Source organism: Saccopteryx leptura, chromosome 3 (genome assembly GCF_036850995.1).
Source record: "Saccopteryx leptura isolate mSacLep1 chromosome 3, mSacLep1_pri_phased_curated, whole genome shotgun sequence".
NCBI classification, from domain to species: Eukaryota; Metazoa; Chordata; class Mammalia; order Chiroptera; family Emballonuridae; genus Saccopteryx; species Saccopteryx leptura.
In genome coordinates this window covers 76,093,714-76,115,480 of record NC_089505.1, presented here as the reverse complement: position 1 = coordinate 76,115,480, position 21,767 = coordinate 76,093,714, and the positions used below count along the sequence as shown (strand labels likewise).

The following is a 21,767-nucleotide window of genomic DNA, read 5'->3' as shown; positions in this document are numbered from 1 at the left end:
TTTCATCCTATCAGAATCAACCTTAGAGATTAAAACAATTATGTAGAATAGTGTAATCATATTTTACATATTTAAAAATATGTAAAATTTGTTTCATAGTTTTCACAACTGGAGAGAATCTCTCCTGGTATCAATCCCAACCTTTGCAATAACAAAAACTTTTGATCTATTCTTCATTAATAACACAATATCACAGTTATACTAGTAACAGAAAAACTACAAAAGTACTCAGTTTGGAAGGAGTTTCATCAGGCTGAGTTTTCACATAGAATCATAAATGCACACTGGGGGAAATAATAGAGTATAATTAATAAGGTGATGTATTTAATCACGATACAAATACATTAAAAGTATTAAACATCAGTCAATATACATCAGAAAAAAAATTTATTTAAAATGAAATTTGAATGTTAAAAAATATTTGTGTTTCGAAAGGGTGGAGAGAAAGAAAGAAAAATCTACTTGTTCCATTTATTTATGCATTCATCAGTTGATTCTTTTTGTTCGTTTGTTTAATGAGAGAGAGAGAGAGAGATAGGGAGAGACAGGCAGGAAGGGAGAGAGATGAGACGCATCAATTCTTTGTTGTGGAACCTTAGTTGTTCATTGATTGCTTTCTCATATGTGCCGTGATAGGGGGTGCTGCAGCCCATTCAGAGACCCCTTCCTAAAGCCAGCAACCTTGGGCTAAAACCGGTGACCATGAGATTATGTCTCTGATCTCTCATTCAAGCCAATGATCCTGTGGTCAAGTAAGTGAGCCCGTGCTCAATCTGGCAACCTGGGTGTTTCAAACCTGGGTCTTCTACGTCCCAGGCCAATGCTCCATCCACTGTGTCACTGCCGGGTCAGGCCATTGGTTGATTCTTGTATGTGCCCTGACCCAGGATCAAACCCACAACTTTGTCATATTGGGAGGTTGCCTTAACCCACAGAGCAACTGGACCAGGGCCATCTAAGAAAAATCTTATGATGTGTGTGTCAAAGTTGTAACCCAACATTCAATCCTTGGGGTGTCATCACAGTGTTCTTTAATTTTTAAAATTGATTTTTAGGCAAGGTGTGGGGGACGGGAGTCAGAGAAACATGGATTTGTTCTTCTTGATTTATGCATTCATTGCTTGCTTCTTGGAGGTGGCCTATCCGGGTTACCACAACCTTGGTGTAGAGGACGATACTCAAACCAACTGAACCACCCAGCCAGGGATTCATTATATTAACTTTGGATAAAAAAAAATCATACAAATTTTATGAGGAATGATATTTAAGTCTTACTGAACATTACCTTAGTCATTCAATTACCAACAAAAAATTTATCACCAGTGAGAAAGGTGGAGGGGAGCACAGGACATGCTGCTTTTTGGCACCTTTCATTATTCTGCTATCGTCACTTCTGATTGGTCAGTATTGAGTTCCCACCCACTGCGAGAAGCATTCAGACAGCCAGTCACTCCAGCCAGGCTTTAGGTGCACTGCGCACTCGCAGCTTCTTTCCAACCCCGGAGCGTCTGTAGCGAAGGTCTCGCAGGACTAAGGCCGGTCTTCCCGGTTTAAACATGGCGCTCCCCAGTCCCCATTCCTGCACGCGGGGAGACTGAGGGTCGGTAGGAACGCCAAGAGCACTGCTTCCGAGCCCCCAGCGGTGAGTGCGGAGTCCCGGTGAGAGGCCCCGAGCCTGCCCGCTTCCCTGGCTGCCGGGTGGGGACTCCGCGTCGGTTTCTGAGGAAACTGAAGCCGCCTTGCCCGTGTCCCCCCTCCGTCGGGCGTGGGACCCACCTCTCGTGGGGTTTTCTGCCGAGGGGCCAGCCCCCCCCCCCATGTGCTGTTTAAAGTCCCGGAAGACGGACTCGGGTGCTGGTCACCGACAGTGTGCGCCCCTCCGCCCGCCAGCCTGGCCTCCTTCAGATCGTAGATCCCAGACTGCCCCCCCCATGCGGCCTGGGGACCTGCGGACCCCCTCCTGAGACCCCACCCCATTTAATATGAGGCCCGGGCCAGGAAGAGCACACTGTCCATGGGGCGGGGATTCGGGGCGAGAATGCGGGGTCCCCAGAAGAGCCCCGGGCCCGTGCGGGGAGGGCTGTGTGGGAGCGGCGACAGCGAAGAGGCCCTGGGGACGCGCAGAGCGGGGCTGGGAGGGGTCTGGACGGAGAGAGACACGGGAGGGGAGGAGAAGTCAGTGAGGGGCCATGACAGCAACGTGGGGGAGGGGGGGGACAGGACCGCGACGGGAGAGTGCCAGTAATCAGGAAAAAGGGCGCGAGGGGAAGAAAGGGGAGAAACCCCGAGGAGAGGGAGGGGCCCGGAGAGATGGGAGTAGGAAGGGGGGATGGGGAGCTGAAGTGGGGGGTGAAGAAAAAAGAATTCTTATTTTCGTCCCAATGAATTTACCTCTTTTACTCCACATCTCATTTAATTTATTTAAAAGAAAACTTATTGAGATAAATCCTAGTCTGTTGAATATCTACTTTCTTGCAGTAGTTATTAACTTTTAAAATAAGCATTGGTGATATCTCATAACCAGAGCTTATAATTCTTTTTTCCCCTCCCTTAAGTGAGAAGTAGGGAGGCAGAAAGACTACTGCATGCACCCCCACTGTGATCCACTCAGCAAGCCCACTAAGGTGTGATCTCTGCCTATCTAGGGCTGTTGCTCTGCAGTTGACCTATTTTAGCACCTTAGGTGAGGCCATGGAGCCATCCTCAGTACCTGGGGCCACCTTGCTCTAATAAAGCCATGGCTGCAGAAGGAGAAGAGAAACAGAGAGAGAAGGGATAGGGGGAGGGGTGGAGAAACAGACCATCGCTTAGTCTGTGTGCCCTTAGCAGGAATCAAACCCAGGACTTCCATGCACTGGACCTATGCTCTACCATTGAGCAAACTGGCCAAGGCCATAAGCAGAGCTTATAATTCTTTCCCAAGTATGAGGCAGTCTCAACTTTTTACATCTTTGATCCTAAAAATCATTACATTAAAAAAGTTTGATATAATTTTTCTTTTCAATATATTGTGTGAAGTTTGAATTCTGAGACCGCATCCTTTCTAGTGTTTATCAAACGTTGAAACAGCCATTGTTGTTTAGTAAACAATATTAGGGTATTTCATTGTGCACTTGGTAAGGATGTCAGACCCTAGCAGTTAGAACCTTTTTTCTTGAGTTCATCTAGTGTTCAGCATCTTTTTCTTTTTTTCATATGATTTGTTGAATTAGTGACTGAAAGTTTGAAACCGCCCTTCCAGCATCCAGAAGTGTGAGGTGTGCTGTGTCTGGTACCCGTCAGCCAGTGCTGCTGAAAACAGCTCTGGGGGTGCAATGTAGGCACCGCAGGGACCTAGATAATGATGCTGTATCATGGGCTGCACTGCAGACCCGCAGAACCACAACTTAAGAGTGGAGCCCTCATCCCCAAGGGATCTGCATGCTTATTGAAGCTAAACCATTCCCCTCGGGGGTCCCATGAAATGGCTTGGTTTTTAAGAAAGGACATCACCTGCACTATCCCCTCAAAGTCAGAGAGCTTCTCTGGGTGCAACAGCATTGTTTTGTTTAGTTCTTTATTCAATTTAAAGAGTAGTGAGAGAGAGAGAGAGAAAGAGGGAGGAGCAGGAAGCATCAACTTCCATATTTGCCTTGCTCATGAAACCAAGGATTTTGAACCTGTGACCTCAGTGTTCTAGGTCAAAACTATATTCACTGCACCACCAAAGTTCGGGCCACATTCTTTTAATGAGCTGCTCCAGGAGGTTCCAAGGTGAGCCCAGGGATTAATAGGAAGGATCTTGTATGCATTTGCTTTAAGTGTTTGTTTTTTATAACAGAAATTTTATTTAGAAGTCAGAGAAGTAGCCTAAGCAGGTGGTGACACAGTGGATAAAGCATCAAAATGAGACACAGAGGACCCAGATTTTTATCCTGAGGTTGCTGGCTTGAGTGCAGGGTCACTGGCTTAAGCATGGTATCATAGACATGAACCCATGGTCGCTAACGTGAGCCCAAAGATTGCTAGCATGAAGTCTAAGGTTGCTCGCGTGAGGTGAAGATCACTGGCTTGAGCAAGGGGTCACTCTTGCTTTAGCCCCCCAGTCAAGGCACATATGAGAAAGCAATCAATGAACAACTAAGGAGCCACAACAAAGAATCGATGCTTCTCATCTCTCTCCCTTCCTGCTTGTCTGTCCCTCTTTCTGTCACAAAGAAAAAAAATAAAGTCAGAAGTACAAGTGTGCTCAGAGAACAGGTCTCAGAGGCAAAAGAGGAACCCTGGAATCTTAGGAGAAAGGCAAAGGTAGGTGGGGACGTACAGACATTGTCCTGAGAGGAGAGAGCTCCCGGGATGCATTAGTGAGAGTGGGGAACAGGGACGGTCAGGGGAGGTGACAGGGTGTTGTGTTGGGTTTGGATGTTCAGGAGAGCAGCGCCCATTCTCATTGCTGTGGGAATGTGTGTCTGAGGGAGGACACACAGGTGAAGACAAAAATAATACAGTGTGGTCTCCCTGCAGGAGCACTTTTGGCTGACTCCAGTGAGGAAGGACAGGAGAGAGTGGACTTTTCAGTATTTCCAGGTCCTTCTGTCTGTGAGTGTGCTGGAAACAGATTAAAGGTCTGTGTGGACACCTGTGGTGGCACATTCTCAAAATGCAGACTTGACTCCTCAACATACTGTCGCCTGGGAAAACAAGCAGGAGCAGGACTAGTACAGAATGTCTGCTTCTCAGGTAAGCGATGTTTCCTGCTCAGAGGCCGTGTTTGCCTTTCCTCATAACTTCAGTGAATTTTCTTCAAATGCTCATTTTATTGATTTTAGAGAGAGGTAGCGGATTTTGATGGAGATTGCATTAAATTTGTATATTGCTTTTGGTAATATGGCCATTTTAACTATGTTGATTCTTCCAATCCATGACATGAAATATTTTTCCATTTCATTTTGTCCTTTTCAATCTTTTTTAATAATGCTTTGTAATTTTCAACATACAAGCATAGATCCTTTACATCGTTTATTAAGTTTATTCCAAGGTATTTGTCTTGCAACTGTAAAGGTGGTTATATTTTTTTAGTTCATTTTCTAGAGTTTTATTTTATTTTATTTTTTTTTAAACTAGTGATTATATTTTCTTAATTTTATTTATTCATTTTTTAGAGAGGAGACAGAGAGAGAGAGAGAGAGAGAGAGAAAGGCGGGAGGAGCAGGAAGCATCAACTCCCATATGTGCCTTGACCAGACAAGCTCAGGGTTTTGAACCGGAGACCTCAGTGTTCCAGGTTGTCACTTTATCCACTGCGCCACCACAAGTCAGGCTTTGACATATATGAAATCAACAGACTTTTGTATGTTGATTTTGCATCCTGCGACTTTACAGTATTGGTTTATTGTTTCTAATAATTTTTTTGTGGAACCTTTGGGGTTTTCTTTCTTCTTTCTTCAATGAGAGGAGGAGAGGCAGAGACAGACTCCTGCATGCCCCCGACTGGAACCCACCCAGAAGGCCACTAGGGGGCGATGCTATGCCCATCTGAGGCATTGCTCCATTGTTCAGTAACCAGGCTCTTCTTGGTTACTGAGGTGGAGACCATGGAGTCATCCTCAGTGCCCTTTACCAACTCACTGCAATCGAGCTATGGCTATAGGAGGGGAAGAGGACAGTGAGTGAGAGAGGAAAGGCTGCAGAGCAGATGGGGACATCTCCTGTGTGCCCTGACAGGGAATTGAACCGTGGACATCCACACCGTGGGCAGACACTCTACTACTAAGCAAACTGGCCAGGGCCTTGGGTTTTCTATATACAGGATTATATCATCTGCAAAAAGTGATACTGTTACTTCTTTCCCAATATAAATTGCTTTTATTTCTTTCTCTTTCCTGATTGCTGTGGCTAACACTTCTAACACTATGTTGAATCAGAGTGGAGAGACTGGGCAGCCTTATGTTTTTCCTGATTTCAGAGGAAAAGCTTTCAGTTTTTCTCCATTTAGTATTAACTGACGGTTTGTCATATATGGCCTTTATTATGTTGAGGTACTTTCCTTCTATTCCAATTTTATTGAGTGTTACATGACTTATGTATATCAAACCACAATTGTAGTCCTGGAATAAATCCCACGTTAATTGTGATGTATTTTTTTTTTTTTTCTTTGTGTATTTTTCCGAAGCTAGAAATGGGAAGAGACAGTCAGACAGACTCCCGCATGCGCCCGACCGGGATCCACCTGGCATGCCCACCAGGGGACGACGCTCTGCCCCTCCGGGGCGTCGCTCTGCTGTGACCAGAGCCACTCTAGCGCCTGGGGCAGAGGCCAAGGAGCCATCCCCAGCGCCAGGGCCATCTTTGCTCCAATGGAGCCTTGGCTGCGGGAGGGGAAGAGAGAGACAGAGAGGAAGGAGAGGGGGATGGGTGGAGAAGCAAATGGGCGCTTCTCCTGTGTGCCCTGGCCGGGAATCGAACCCGGGACTTCTGCACGCCAGGCTGACGCTCTACCACTGAGCCAACCGGCCAGGGCCATGACGTATTATTTTTTTAATGTGTTGTTGTATTCAAGTTGCTAGTATTTTGTTTAGGATCACTATTCTATAAGTTTTGTCTCTGAAATTCTTGGGCAGAACTCCAGTGCGACCTTCCTGTTAACGATGTAGGCAGGGCCACAGTCATTGGTGGATGTGGCTTGTAATGAGGGTTTTACATCTTCAGCTTTATGGCTTTACGATTTTGTGGATTGAAGTTTCTAGCAATAGTGATTTGAGGTCTCTGGGTGCTCCTCCCCACATCTCAAGAAACTAGGGACCTGATGTGGAGTAGCTGTATTTCTCAGGGGTTAGAGTGGCTCTGGAGAGCTAGCTGTGGGATCTGCCACTGCCACTTTTCCTACCTACGTGGTGAGGGACTTGGTATCTGGGAGACTGGGGGACCGCACTTTCTCTGTCTCGGTGCAGAGAGTGGGCTGCAGGCAGACCAGGGGACCAAGGCCGGGACCCTGCGCTCAGTCCCTGCTCCTTAGTTCAGCACCTCCCCCTCTACCTCTCTGCCTCTATCTGAAGGAGGTTCAGGCACTCCAGACTTCACTCTTCATTTCACAGGAAACCTTACCCAGGCAGCATGGCCCTTCCTCTTTCCCACAGTGCAGCAAAGAAAAAGAAAGAAACACCTGAGCAGGCCAGCTTCTCTCTTCAGAGCTGACTGTGACTATGTTTTATCTCCACCCTCCTTTTCAACCCACTACACCTTAAGTCCTTTCAGTGTGGGGCTCTTTCAGGTTCAGTGTGAGCCCAGCTGGGGTTACTTCACTATGTTATTGTTCAATTTGTTGAAATTTCAAAGGGAGAGATCAGGGTTATCTCTCATGCTACCATTACTCTCTCATCACTTTCAAATACTAGAAATATCCCCTTTGTGACATCAACCTGGGAGGGCAACTGTGTCCATCATCCTTATGAGGATGGGTCAGAAGCTTGAGCATCAATATGAAGGGAAACTAGGCTTTGGGTTCATGAGGCTGCAGCGTCACCTCTGTGGGGTAGGATTAAGGAAATGCACCTTGTACAGGTCAGAATACTGAGGAAGTTCCAACAGAAAAGAGCAGCTAGAAGAGACTTGTTCACTAGATTGGTGAGAACATCTTCCTATTTATTTATTTATTTTTAAATTTTTTTTTATTATTCATTTTAGAGGAGAGGGACAGAGAGAGAGGAGAGACAGAGAGAGAGACGGGGGGAGGAGCTGGAAGCATCAACTCCCATATGTGCCTTGACCAGGCAAGCCCAGGGTTTCGAACCGGCGACCTCAGCATTTCCAGGTTGACGCTTTATCCACTGCGCCACCACAGGTCAGGCCGCATCTTCCTATTTAAAGGGAATGTTAAAGAACAGAACGTGGTGGATACATGTGGATGGACATTTGCAAAAATTACTATTTTTTCTGATCATTTTCAGATAATTTCCTTATTCATGTTATTGCCTACAATGTCACAGCAGATAACTCCAAGAATGTGTATAAAATTTTTTAAGGAAATTAGAGAAAAAATAATTGCTCTAAATATTTTTTCTATTATTATGAATGTTCTTCTTGCTACTGTGTTTATAAAACACGAGTATCACCTGACCAGGTGGTGCTGCAGTGGATAGAGCATTGGACTGTGACACAGAGGACCCAGGTTTGAAACCCCAAGGTCACCAGCTTGAGCCATGGAGTTGGTGTCTTGAGCGTGGGATCATAGGCATGACTACATGGTTTCTGGCTTGAAGCCCAGAGTCGCTGGCTTGAGCCCAAGGTTGGTAACTTGAATAAGGGGATCATTTGCTCTGCTTTAGCCCCCCAGTCAAGACACATATAAAAAACAATCAATGAACAATGAAGGTACTGCAACAAAGAATTGATGCATCTTATCTCTCTCTTTTCCTGTCTGTCTGTCCCTCTCTGTCTCTTTCTGTTACAAAAAAACAACAAAAAACAAGTATTATTCACAACTGATTCATAAAACTACATAATTACAATATCTGGATTTCATTTTATTTTATATCACTTATAAATTGTACCTAGTTCTCCTATGTATGTCTGTGTACAGAACATGTTAACAGGCCCTGGCTGGTTGGCTCAGTGGTAGAGCATCGGCCTGGCGTGCAGGGGTCCCAGGTTCGATTCCCGGCCAGGGCACACAGGAGAAGTGCCCATCTGCTTCTCCACCCCTCCCCCTCTCTTTCCTCTCTGTTTCTCTCTTCCCTTCCCGCAGCCAAGGCTCCATTGGAGCAAAGTTGGCTGGGGCGCTGAGGATGGCTCTGTGGCCTCTGCCTCAGGTGCTAGAATGGCTCTGGTTACAACAGAGCAACACCCCAGATGGGTGGAGCATCGCCCCCTGCTGGGCGTGCTGGGTGGATCCCAGTCGGGCGCATGCGGAAGTCTGTCTGACTGCCTCCTGGTTTCCAGCAATAAAATTTTAAATAAATATTAAAAAAAAATGTTAACATTATTTGAGCTATTTTTTCTTCTTGCTTAAGATGTTTTTGTTGTTATCAGTTATGGAAACTTCTATACATGTTTATGGAGTTTCTATGAATATTGGCCAATATTTGTACTTTTTTTGAAAATTGTAGATTACATTTGAAATAAAACTCAAGGCCTACCCTTCACTCTGTTTCACAAAGCAGTTTCACAGTAAGGGAATAAATATCTTGTTCAAAGATTATGTATAGTAAATTTGTGGTTGCTATGCATCCTATTCTTTGAGAACAAGAAATTCTGTTAAAATTTCAGCTCAAAGTCATGTATGCATTTTCGCTCGAGTTTTCTTTGTCTGTTATTCAGGAGCGTGGCACATGGACTACAGACATAGTCATCATTGGTAGAAAGAGAGCTTGTTAGCTGTGTGGGAGCACAGGCCCCATCCCAGAACTCCTGAGTGAGATTCAGCATTTGCAGAAAATAGCAGTTCACTGTTGTTGATGTAAAATTGAACAAGTACACTTCTTTTTTTTTTTTTTTTTTTTTTTTTTTAAAAAAAATTTTAATTTTTTTTATTTATTCATTTTAGAAAGGAGAGAGAGAGAGACAGAGAGGAGAGAGAGACAGGGGGGAGGAGCTGGAAGCATCAACTCCCATATGTGCCTTGACCAGGCAAGCCCAGGGTTTCGAACCGGCGACCTCAGCATTTCCAGGTCGACGCTTTATCCACTGCGCCACCACAGGTCAGGCCAAGTACACTTCTAACTTGTTGTGACAAGTGATCGTGAGCGATACAAATACAGCACTGACAAATCCACATGCCTGTGTTGATGCCTTAGTTCTATTTATTAATTTTAGAGAGAGAGGAAAAAGCCATGAACTTGCTGTTTCAGTTATTTATTAAGTGGTTGATTTTTTGTGTATGCCTTGACCAGGAATCGAACCTGCCACATTGGTATATCAGGAGAATTCTCTGACTGATCTACCAAGTCACAGTGATGACTTAATTTTAAAATTCATCTTCTTGAAAAGTCAAGTCTGTGTAGTGGATTTATGGACATGTGTGCTCCTCCTTACTCAATGTTAGAAAATAAATTAAAAAATATTACTCGTGAAAGATTAAGAAAACAAAAGACAAAAAATTTTTGAGAAAAAGAGTATTGCTGCCTGACCAGGTAGTGGCACAGTAGGTAAGGCACTGACCTGGGACACTGAGGACCCAGATTCAAACCCCCGAGGTCACTGACTTCAACCTGGGTCCCTGGCTTGAGCATGGGGTTATAGAGCAGGGGTCCCCAAACTACGGCCCGTGGGCCACATGCGGCCCCCTGAGGCCATTTATCCGGCCCCCACCGCACTTCCGGAAGGGGCACCTCTTTCATTGGTGGTCAGTGAGAGGAGCATAGTTCCCATTGAAATACTGGTCAGTTTGTTGATTTAAATTTACTTGTTCTTTATTTTAAATATTGTATTTGTTCCCATTTTGTTTTTTTACTTTAAAATAAGATATGTGCAGTGTGCATAGGGATTTGTTCATAGTTTTTTTTTATAGTCTGGCCCTCCAACGGTCTGAGGGACAGTGAACTGGCCCCCTGTGTAAAAAGTTTGGGGATCCCTGTTATAGAGAGTACCCCATGCTTGCTGGTATGAAGCTAAAGGTTGCTGGCTTGAGCAGCAGGTCATTGGCTCAGCCAGAGCCACTTGGTCAATGCACATATCAGAAAGCAGTAAATGAACAACTAAAAGTGCCACAACTTGAGTTGATGCTTCTCATCTCTCTCTAACCAGTTTGTGTGACCCAGTTTCTCTCTCTCACACAGAAGAAATATATATATTGCTGGGCAAAAATGATATGGTCTTTTTTTTGAAAAATGTCCTGAATTATTTTCTCATATGACAAAACCACCTCTAACCCTGTTTTCATTTTGGTTGACATTATAAACTCAGAATGTGTACCTTCATTAATGTGTCTTATCTTCCAGAAACTATTGACCTTCAGGGATGTGGCTGTAGAAAGACCCAGATTCAAAGCTTCGAGGTCACTGATTTCAAGCCAGGTTCCCTGGCATGAGCGTGGGGTTATGGACATTATCCCTTGGTTGCTGGCATGAGCCCAAAGGTTGCTGGTTTGGGCGATGGGTCCCTGGCTCAGCTAGAGCCACCTGGTTGGTCAAGGCATGTATCAGAAAGCAGTCAATGAATAATATTGCCACAACTTGAGTTGAAATTCTCACATCTCTCAAACCTGTCTGTGTGATGCTGTTTCTCTCTCACAGAAGAAATATATATTGCTGGGCAAAAATGATCTTACTGGATCATTTTCTCCTAGGACAAAACCACTTCTAAACGTGTTTTCATGATGGATGATGTTATAAACTCAGAGTGTAGACATCTGTTAATCTGTCTTTTCTTTCAGAAAGTATTGACCTTCAGGAATGTGACCTTCAGGGATGTGGCTGTAGATTTCTCTCAGGAGGAGTGGGAATGCCTGGACCCAGGTCAGCGTAAACTGTACACGGATGTGATGTTGGAGAACTACAGGAACCTGGTCTCCCTGGGTGAGGATGACTTCCTTCCTGAGTTTATTCTGTACCTGCAGCATTTTGTTTCTTTCATTAGGAGATCACATGGTAGCTTCTGTCTTGCAAGGTAGCTTTTGAATTCTGCCATCAAGAAACAAATATGGGGGTTTGCTGGTGTATAATAGAAACAAAGGCTTCATGATGCACATTGATTAGACCTCAGTGTATGAAAACTTACGTGGTGTTAGAATGATTAAGGTGCTATCAGAAAACAGTATTTTGGAAAGTTTTTTTCTAGAACATTGTAATATTGTACCATGTCTTCTCACCTGGGCACAAAATGACTTAGAAATTGTAGCTGTGAAGGAAAATGACAGTATCCTTCCACCCAGGTAGGTGGGTTGAGGAAGCAGATGATGCTGGTAAGCGACGTAAAGGTCACAGAGGAAGCCAGACTTTAAAGTGTGGCTGGGAAGCTGCTGCAGTGGAAAGGGCTGTGAGAAGCCCAGGTTAATTCTGGTTGCTTTGATTGAGGGACAGCTTGTCTCCAACATGTCCTGTGTTCCAGCATCCTCAAGAAACTCTGCTTTTGCTATAAAGATCTTCCTCATCTCATTAGCAGTGGGGGCCAAGTCCTCCCCTTGGACTGAGGGCTGCTATGATCTGGCTCCTCTTCTATACCTTTGGGCACCTGAGAAAGCATGTGCACATACTGGAGGAATTACATGATAGGTTGTTTTTTGTCATTTGGAGTTTTTGACAGAAGTGGTTGAGATCTTAAAATTGGGTGCAGAAATTTCAGGAATCCTTGGAACAGATGTTATTTTTTCAGATGTATCATTTGTTTCTTTTTAATTTTTGACAGAGACAGGGACAGACAGATAGGAAGGGAGAGAGATAAGAAGCATCAATTCTTTGTTGTGGCATCTTACTTGTTTATTGATTGCTTGCATTTATATGGTTTGACGGTGGAGGAGAGGCTACAGCTGAGTGAGTGAGACGTTTTGGCTCAAGCCAGTGACCATGAGGTCATGTCTATGATACTACACTCAAGCCAGCAACCTCACGCTCAAGCTGGGGAGCCCATGCTCAAGTCGGCGACCTTGGGGTTTAGAACATGGGTCCTCTCTGTTCCCATTCAGTGTTCTAACCACTGCGTCACCACCTTGTGAGGCTGCTTCCTCTTATATTTTAGGATTTTACTTATTCATCTGGGGGGGTAGCACAGAGGGGTGAGGTGCAGGAAGCATAAACTCCCGTATGTACCTTGTTCAGGCAGCCCAGGGTTTTGAAACAGCAACTTCAGTGTTTCAGGTCAATGTTTTATCCACTGCACTGCTACAGGTGAAGCTGCTTCATCATTTTGACCTAGTCTTCCAACCCCCTGTCCTCTGTCAGCCATCACTCTGTTCACTGTGTCTGTTTCTGGTTATATAACTGTTTCTGGTTAAACAGTTCATTTATACTGTTCTTTAGATTTCACATATAATTGACATCAGATGGTACATGTGTTTCTCTGCCAGACTTATTTCCCTTAGCACAATACCTTCTATGTATGGCCATGCTTCTGCAAATGCTAAAGTTTCATTCTTTTTTATTATCCATTTATTTCTTCACATTTATATTCACATTCTTGATTATTTTTTCTTCCTTTTAAGATGACACTCTGCCTTCTAGTATTATTTTACCAAGGGTGATATACAGCAAGGGAGAGAGATGACAAGCATTAACTTGTAGTTGAATCATTTTAGTTGTTCACCGAATGGTTTTCATATTTGGAGGGCTCAACAAGAGGGCTCCATCCAAGCCAGTGACTCCTTGCTCAAGTCAGTAACCTTGGGTGTTAAGCCAGAAACCACTGTATGCCAGCGACCATGGGGTCATGTGTATAACCCCACTCTTAAGCTCATAACTCCTGTATTGGTCAAACTGGTGTGCCCACACTCTAGATACCAACGTTGGGGCTTTCAAACTGGGTCCTCAGCATGCCAGGCCAACACTCTATCCACTGTACCACCACCTGGTCTGGTGACTTTGTTCTTCAATTTTAGAGCCTTCACTGCAGCCAAATGAGCTCACAGTCAGGCCAGAGACCTTGGGGATTAGACCTGGGACTTCAGCAACGCAGGTTGACAGTCTATCTGTGCATCACTACTGCTCATGCTTCTTTGGGTTTGATATCTGTTTTCAGTACTGCAGTCTCTGTGTGTTTGAACAATTACTCACTTTTTAAAAAAGTCTACAGTGCATTCACCCTGTGCTGCTGTTCTCTTGGCGCCCTGTGTCATGCAGAACAGAAATAGCCTTTCAGGAAGCAGCGAGGCAGCCAGTTCATATCGCCATTCTGTGCCTGGGTGTTTCAGCAGATAATTGTCAGTAATGGAAGGAAATATTCATTCCTCTCTGATGTGACTTTACATCATTGTTACCTTTCTTGGTCTTGCTTTGAACTTCCTTTGGAGTTCTCAAAATGTAATTATGTCCATAATTGCTGGTAAGTCCATTTATTTTGTGTATTTTAGCTGAGTCATCTGAAGACAACAAGACCTTGTTACAAAAGTCAGGAATAGAAGATTTCTCATCTAAAATAATACTGGTAAGATATGGAAGATGTGGTTTTGATACTGTACACTTAATGAAACCCTTGGAATTTTAGGAAGAGTGGTGAGAAGAAAGGATGTTAATATGGACAGAACTAACCTGAGTCAATTATTTTGTTGTTATTTATTAATTTAGAGAGAGGAATGGGGAGAGAGTGACAGAGAGCTAGTGACAGACAGAAACATTGATCTTTTCCACTATGTGCCCTGATCAGAGATTGAGCCTGCAACCTCTGCATACCAGGATGACAGTATAAACAACGGAGGTCTTTGGTCTCGGTGGGACAAGTCTTATTAATTTTTAAAATGGTTATTACACTGTGGCCTGTTAGCTTGATTGGTTGAAAGCATCATCCTGAAACAACAAGGTTGTGGATTTCATCACTGGTAAGGGCTCACATGAAAAGGAGCTAGTGAGTGGACAACAGGTTTGAACAACAAATGAATGCTTCCCTTCTTTCTCTTTTCTCTCTCCCTGCCTCTATCTCTCTGAAAATAAAAAAATAGAGTAAGCCCTACTTGGATAGGTCAGTTTTTTTAAGGGTCATCTGGAGCCCAGACATTGTCTGTTTGAATGTCTGGTCAAGGCTCATATAAGAGCAGCTCAATATTCATATGATTCCCCGTTGCTCTATTTTTTGTGTGTGGCAGAGAGAGGGGCAGACAGACAGGAAGGGAGAATGATGAGAAACATTAATTCTTCATTTTGTTTCCTTAGTTGTGAATTGATTGATTTCTCATATGTGCCTTGACTGGGGGGGGGGGGGGCTGCAGCAGACCGAGTGACCCCTTGCTCGAGCCAGCGACCTTGGACTGAAGCTGGTGAGCCTTGCTCAAACCAGATGAGCCCACGCTGAAGCTGGCGACCTCAGGGTTTCAAACCTGGGTCCTCCGCATCCCAGTCTGTTGCTCTATTCACTGCGCCACCACCTGGTCCAGCTCCCTGCCTCTCTTAAAAAAGAAAAAATAACCCACTTATTGCATTGATTTTAGCCAAAGAGATGAAGAGAAAGAGGTGGAGAGAGACAGGAACTTTGAGCTACTCCTGTATGTGTCCTGACTGGGAATTGAACCAGCAGCCTCTGTGTTTTGAGATGATGCTCTAATCAACTGAGCTATCTGGCTAAGACAGGATAATTATTTGTGACTCTTTGTTTTCTAAATAAATAAAAAATATTGGACATTTAGGAAACTCCCTCTAAGTCAGTTATATTGCATATCAGTTAGTTTCTAAAAAGAAAGCTCAGCCCTGGCTGATGTGCCCAGTGGTAGAGCATGGGCCCCACGTGTAGACATCCCATGTTTGATTCCCGGTCAGGGTACACAGGAGAAGCGACCATCTGCTTCTCTGCCTCTTCCCCTCTTTCTATTTCTCTCTCTGTTCTCCTTGCACAGCCATGGCTGGAATGGTTAGAAACAGTTGCCTCAGGCACTGAGGATGGCACCAAGGCCTCTACCTCAGGTACTAAATAAATGGCTGTATTGCAGCCCTGGCCAGTTGGTTCAGTGCTAGAGCATTGGCCTGGCATGTGGATGTCCCAGATTTGATTCCTGTTCAAGGCACATAGTAAAAGCCATTATCTGCTTTTCCATGCCTTCTTTACCTTTTCTCCACTAGAGCAAGTTGGCCCGGGCACTGAGGATGGCACCATGGCCTCCGCTTCAGGTGCTAAAATGGCTTCAGGCAACAGAGCAATGCCCCAAATGGGCAGAGCTTTGCCCCCTAGTGGTCTTGCCTGGTGGATCCCGGTCATGTATAAGCAGGAGTCTGTCTCTCTGCCTCCCTGCTTCTCACTTAAGAAAAATACAAAAATAGGCCCTGGCCGGCTGGCTCAGCTGTAGAGCGTCGGCCTGGCGTGCGGAGGACCCGGGTTCGATTCCTGGCCAGGGCACACAGGAGAAGCGCCCATTTGCTTCTCCACCCCCAACCCCTCCTTCCTCTCTCTCTCTTCCCCTCCCGCAGCTGAGGCTCCATTGGAGCAAAGATGGCCCCGGGCGCTGGGGATGGCTCCTTGGCCTCTGCCCCAGGCCCTAGAGTGGCTCTGGTTGCCGCAGAGCGACGCCCCGGAGGGGCAGACATCGCCCCCTGGTGGGCAGAGCGTCGCCCCTGGTGGGCGTGCCGGGTAAATCCCGGTCGGGCGCATGCGGGAGTCTGTCTGACTGTCTCTCCCCGTTTCCAGCTTCAGAAAAAATACAAAAAAAAAAAAAGAAAAATACAAAAATAAAACCAAAGTAACTATGTTGTTGAGCAACGGAGCCAGGGTCCCTGATGGACAAAACATCACCCCTACTTGACCTGCCAGTGGATACCGGTTGAGTGCATGTAGGATTCTTGTCTCTCTGCCTCCCATCATCTCACTAAAATAAATAAATTTTAAAAATGAAGATGAAAAAATTTTTTTACTATTACATAGTCTTCAAAAGGAAATCTGGCCTGACCAGGCAGTGGCGCAGTAGATAGAGCGTTGGCCTGGGATGCGGAAGGACCCAGGTTCGAGACCCCAAGGTTGCCAGCTTAAGTGTGGGTTCATCTGGTTTGAGCAAAACAAGAAGCTCACCAGCGCTTGACCGGGCGCAGTGGATAGTGCATCCTACTGGGATGTGGAGGACCCAGGTTCAAGACCCCGAGGTTGCCAGGTTGAGTGCGGGCTCATCTGGTATGAGCAAAAGCTCACCAGCTTGCACCCAAGGTCGCTGGCTTGAGTAAGGGGTTACTCGGTTTGCTGTAGCCCCATGGTCAAGGCACATATGAGAAAGCAATCAATGAACAACTAAGGTGTCAAAACGAAAAAATGATGATTGATGCTTCTCATCTCTTTCTGTTCCTGTTTGTTTGTCCCTATCTGTCCCTCTCTCTGACTCTCTCTGTCCCTGTAAAAAAAAAAAAAAAAAAAAGAAATCTGGAAAAGCTAGGAACTTCTGTAATTTATGGAGTAAAAAAAATCATTTTATTTGTTTTAAATTTATTATGAGATTAAACTTTCAATCAGTGATTTCTAACATTGAGATTTATCATGCAGACACGAAATTATTATGTGGTCAATGTAGGAATGCCTTTAAAAGGTAATCCTATTCTTCTACCAAGAAATAGCATTCTTTTTCATTTCAATGTCTATGACTTTCATAAAATCAGAGCAAGTTTTATAAAGCCAACATGGTTTAATATTTATCACAGAGGAGTTATTTGGGAATAAGTGTAGATGTTAAATGAAATTAGACCTTTCACTAAAAGCATTTCTGTCTTTGATGATTACCAGAGTATACATAACGGAGACAGAAGTTATCAATACAGTGAACATTGGAAAAACTTTAAACAAGAATTAATTTATAATCAAAATGAGAAAACTCCATTTCCAGAGAACCACTATGAACAAGGCAAAGTGTTTGACCAAATGTCACATTCTAATATTCATCAGGATATTCATGTTGTGGAGATAACAAATGAACAAAGTAAATTTATTAAATCTTTTAAGCAATCTTCAAATCATACCGAAGATGAGAATATTCAAACTGAGGGGGAATCTTACACTTACAATTTATGTAAGAGAGCTTTTAGTGAAATATTTAATGTAAATAGACTTAAGAAAGTCCATAGTGGAGAAAACCTTTCTCAATATGAAGAATTTGGTAAAACGTTTAATTGGCATTCATGTCATACTTTATATGAGAGAAATATTCATACCAAAGTGAGACCTTACAAATGCAGAGAATGTGGCAAAGCCTTTAGCTGTTTCTCAACTCTTACTAAGCATCAGAAAATTCATACTGGAGAAAGGTCTCATCAATGTTTAGAATGTGGAAAAACCTTTCTGTGGAACTCAGAGCTTACTATACATCAAAGAATTCACACAGGAGAGAAACCATATAAATGTGGAGAATGTGGCAAAGCATTTAGAAGTTCATCAGATCTTACTAAACATCAGAGAGTTCATACTAAGGAGAGGTCTTATAAATGTTTAGAATGTGGCAAAACCTTTATCCGGAACTCACCGCTTACTATACATCAGAGAATTCACACAGGAGAGAAACCATACAAATGCAGAGAATGTGGCAAAGCCTTTAGAAGTTCTTCACTACTTACTGAACATCAGATTATTCATACTGGTGAGAAGTCCTTTATATGTGGACAATGTGGCAAAGCCTTTAGCAAGTCATCACACCTTACCCAACATGAGAGAGTTCATACTGGTGAGAAGCCCTATAAATGTAGAGAATGTGACAAAGCCTTTAGCAGTTCCTCAGCTCTTACTAAACACAGGAGAATTCACACTGGAGAGAAGCCATATAAATGTAGAGAATGTGGCAAAGCCTTTGGCTATTCCTCAAGCCTTAGTATCCATAGGAGTATTCATACTGGAGAGAAGCCCTACAAATGTGAAGCATGTGGCAAAGCCTTTACCTTGCATTCAGATCTTAGTGCACATGAAGTAATTCATACTGGAGTGAGACCTTACAAATGCACTGAATGTGGCAAAGCCTTTAAACGTTCTTGGATCCTTACTGCACATCAAAGAGTTCATACTGGAAAATGGTCTTATAAATGTTTAGAATGTGGCAAAACCTTTATCCGGAACTCAGAGCTTACTATACATCAGAGAAGCCACACAGGAGAGAAACCATACAAATGTAGAGAATGTGGCAAAGCCTTTAGCAATTCATCAAATGCTATTCAACATCAGAGAGTTCATACCGGTGAGAAGCCTTATAAATGTAAAGAATGTGGCAAAGCCTTTAGCAAGTCCTCAACTGTTATTCAACATCAGAGAGTTCATACCGGTGAGAAGCCCTATAAATGTAAAGAATGTGGAAAAGCCTTTAGCCGTTCCTCAATCCTTATTAGACATCAGAAAATTCATACTGGAGAGAGGTCTCATAAATGTTTAGAATGTAGCAAAACCTATATGTGGAAATCACAGCTTACTGTCCATCAAAGAATTCACACAGGAGAAAAACCATACAAATGTAGAGAATGTGGCAAAGCTTTTACCCGTTCCTCAAATCTTACTCAACATCAGAGACTTCATACTTGACAGAAGCTTTACAAATGAGGATTTGGTAAAGCCTTTGGCCAGTCCTGAAACCTTACTCATCATTAGAAGAGTACATACTGGACAGAAACCATACATTTGTAGAGAGTGTGGTCAAGTCTTTGCTTGGGAGGGGAATCTTATTAAATATAAGTATTAGAGATTTTATCCTCAATTAGAAGCCTTACAAATATGGAGGGCTTGACAAAACTTTTAATGACCACTCATCTTACTGAACAAGAGAACACATATCAGAGAAGTACCTTGCAAATATCAAGTATGGGGCAAAGCCCTTCACCTGTGCTCAAAACTTCCCCAACATTGCAGAATTCATGATGGAGAGAAACAGTAGAATGTCAGTAATTTAGCAAAATGTTGAACTTGTACAAACTTCATGGAGCATCAGAGAATTAAGCCGTGTAAATGCAATACATGTTCCAAAGTCATTGTCTCCATTTACACTCTATTCAACATATGATAATACTGGATGACAGACTAACATATAATGGACATGGAAAGCTTTACACAGTATGGAAACCTTACTCAACACTGCTATGACCAACAGAATTTCTCATACTTCAGGCGTTTCATCATCTGTGTCCCTTAGATAAGGTCTCTGCAAAAATTACCAAAACTTAGGTGATTTATTATTATTTTTTAGAATTTATTTATTCATTTTAGAGAGGACAGAGATAAGAGGGGAAGCAGGAAGCATTAATTCCCATATGTGTCTTGACCAGGCAAGGTCAGGGCCTCAAACCAGCAACCTCAGTGCTCCAGGTCCACACCCTTTCCGCTGTGCTGCCACAGGTCAGGCTCTGTTTTGGTTCACAGTGGTACCTTGACACAGTTTAAATTGAGCAATTTGAGAGATGAGCAGTCACTCATGGGATTTTTTGCTTTAAGTCATGAGCAGATATCTGAATCAGGAGCTTCCACCACCCTCCACTAGATGGCTTGCCAAAGGTTCTGAAAGGGGGAAGAAACAAACCTCCATGGAAACGTTTTTGTTCAAATGGCCTCTAAGTGAAAACAAGGAAAGTGTGGCAAAAAAGCCAAAAGTCAATTTAGAAAATAGTGATGATTAAGCAAAGTAAAATAATAGCAATTAAGTTTAGCAATAAAGTTACATATTATGGGTAGTGTGTAAATTATATTTTGCAATTAAATGTAGCATTAAGTAAGTAGAGAATAAGTTATGTTAAGATACAGTGCACAAAATGAAAACCGCCTCTGCCAGTCTCCTTCATCTCCACCAGCATCTTCACCTGACCTTGAAGGTAAATACACTTCATAAACCATTTTATTTCTTTTTGTTTGTTGGTTGGTTTTTTTTTTTGTTTTGTTTTTTTTTTTACTTTTCCGAAGCTAGAAACAGGGAGGCAGTCAGACAGACTCCCGCATGCGCCCGACCGGGATCCACCCGGCACGCCCACCAGGGGGCGATGCTCTGCCCATCCGGGGCGTCGCTCTGTAGCGACCAGAGCCACTCTAGCGCCTGGGGCAGAGGCCAAGGAGCCATCCCCAGCGCCCAGGCCATCTTTTTGCTCCAATGGAGCCTCTGCTGCAGGAGGGGAAGAGAGAGACAGAGAGGAAGGAGGGGGGGGGTGGAGAAGCAGATGGGCGCCTCTCCTGTGTGCCCTGGCCGGGAATCCAGCCCGGGACTCCTGCACGCCAGGCCCACGCTCTACCACTGAGCCAACTGGCCAGGGCCCCATTTTATTTCTTTATATCCTCTTATGTATATATCTGTTTATTATTTATAAAGTACATTTTCTTATTTAAAAAAGCATATTAAACAGCTTGACCTGTGGTGGCGCAGTGGGTAAAGCGTCGACCTGGAAACGCTGAGGTCGCCGGTTCGAAACCCTGGGCTTGCCTGGTCAAGGCACATATGGGAGTTGATGCTTCCAGCTCCTCCCCCCTTCTCTCTCTCTGTCTCTCCTCTCTCTCTCTCCTCTCTAAAAATGAATAAATAAAATAAAATAATTAAAAATAAATAAAAGCATATTAAACAAAAAAATCCGTGTGGCTTTGGGGTGCCAGAACGGATTAATTGTATTCCCATTAATTTAAATGGGGAGATTCGATTTAATACAAGAGCAAATTTAGTCATGAGTTCAGCCATGAAATGATTAAAACTCAAGTGTGAAGGTACCACTGTATTTTGAACAATTTAAACTTAAGAATTTTAAGGAGTCTGCTGATTAACCCTATGAAAGGCATGTGCTCTGGGTCCTGTAACTCTCTGTTGGCATTCTGCTGGGGCCTTCATGAGTACACTACAGGTGTGCTCTGTTTCTTCAAGACTTGTGAGTTATACGTATATGTTTACATCTCCCTTGTGATTTCTTGTGGAATTGCACCATGTTCTGCTTCACAAATTCTACTAGTTGAAAAAAGTTTAGTCTACTATCATTAGGGAGTTCTTTTTAACTTCTGAGTTTTTATATATATATATATATAATTTCACATATTCTTTTCCTGAGTGAGCCCACTTATACAAATTTACATGGTTTGATAACACAAAAATACAGACTGTGCATTAGTAACCTGAAGATGTAATGTAGCAGTAAAAGGACAGAAATAAAGAAATTTGTGCACATCTTCAGAAGGATTAGGAAATAATGCATCAACATACATTAAGTATAATAAAGCTGATGAGTTACTAGCTAAGTAGAAATGTC

At 43.5% G+C, this 21,767-nt stretch overlaps 1 protein-coding gene across 1 annotated transcript in view; it reads left to right on the top strand.

Moving 5' to 3' along the window:
- LOC136398228 (zinc finger protein 208-like) overlaps nucleotides 1-20,408 on the top strand; it is a 75,891-nt gene extending 55,483 nt beyond the window's left edge. Inside the window, 6 exon segments of the mRNA XM_066372593.1 lie at nucleotides 1,571-1,659; nucleotides 3,242-3,309; nucleotides 4,504-4,719; nucleotides 13,976-14,049; nucleotides 17,311-19,092; nucleotides 19,094-20,408. Of these exon segments, the coding sequence (XP_066228690.1) occupies nucleotides 1,571-1,659; nucleotides 3,242-3,309; nucleotides 4,504-4,719; nucleotides 13,976-14,049; nucleotides 17,311-19,092; nucleotides 19,094-19,240 (2,376 nt within the window). The 3' untranslated portion in view covers nucleotides 19,241-20,408.
- Nucleotides 20,409-21,767: the final 1,359 nt, after the last annotated feature.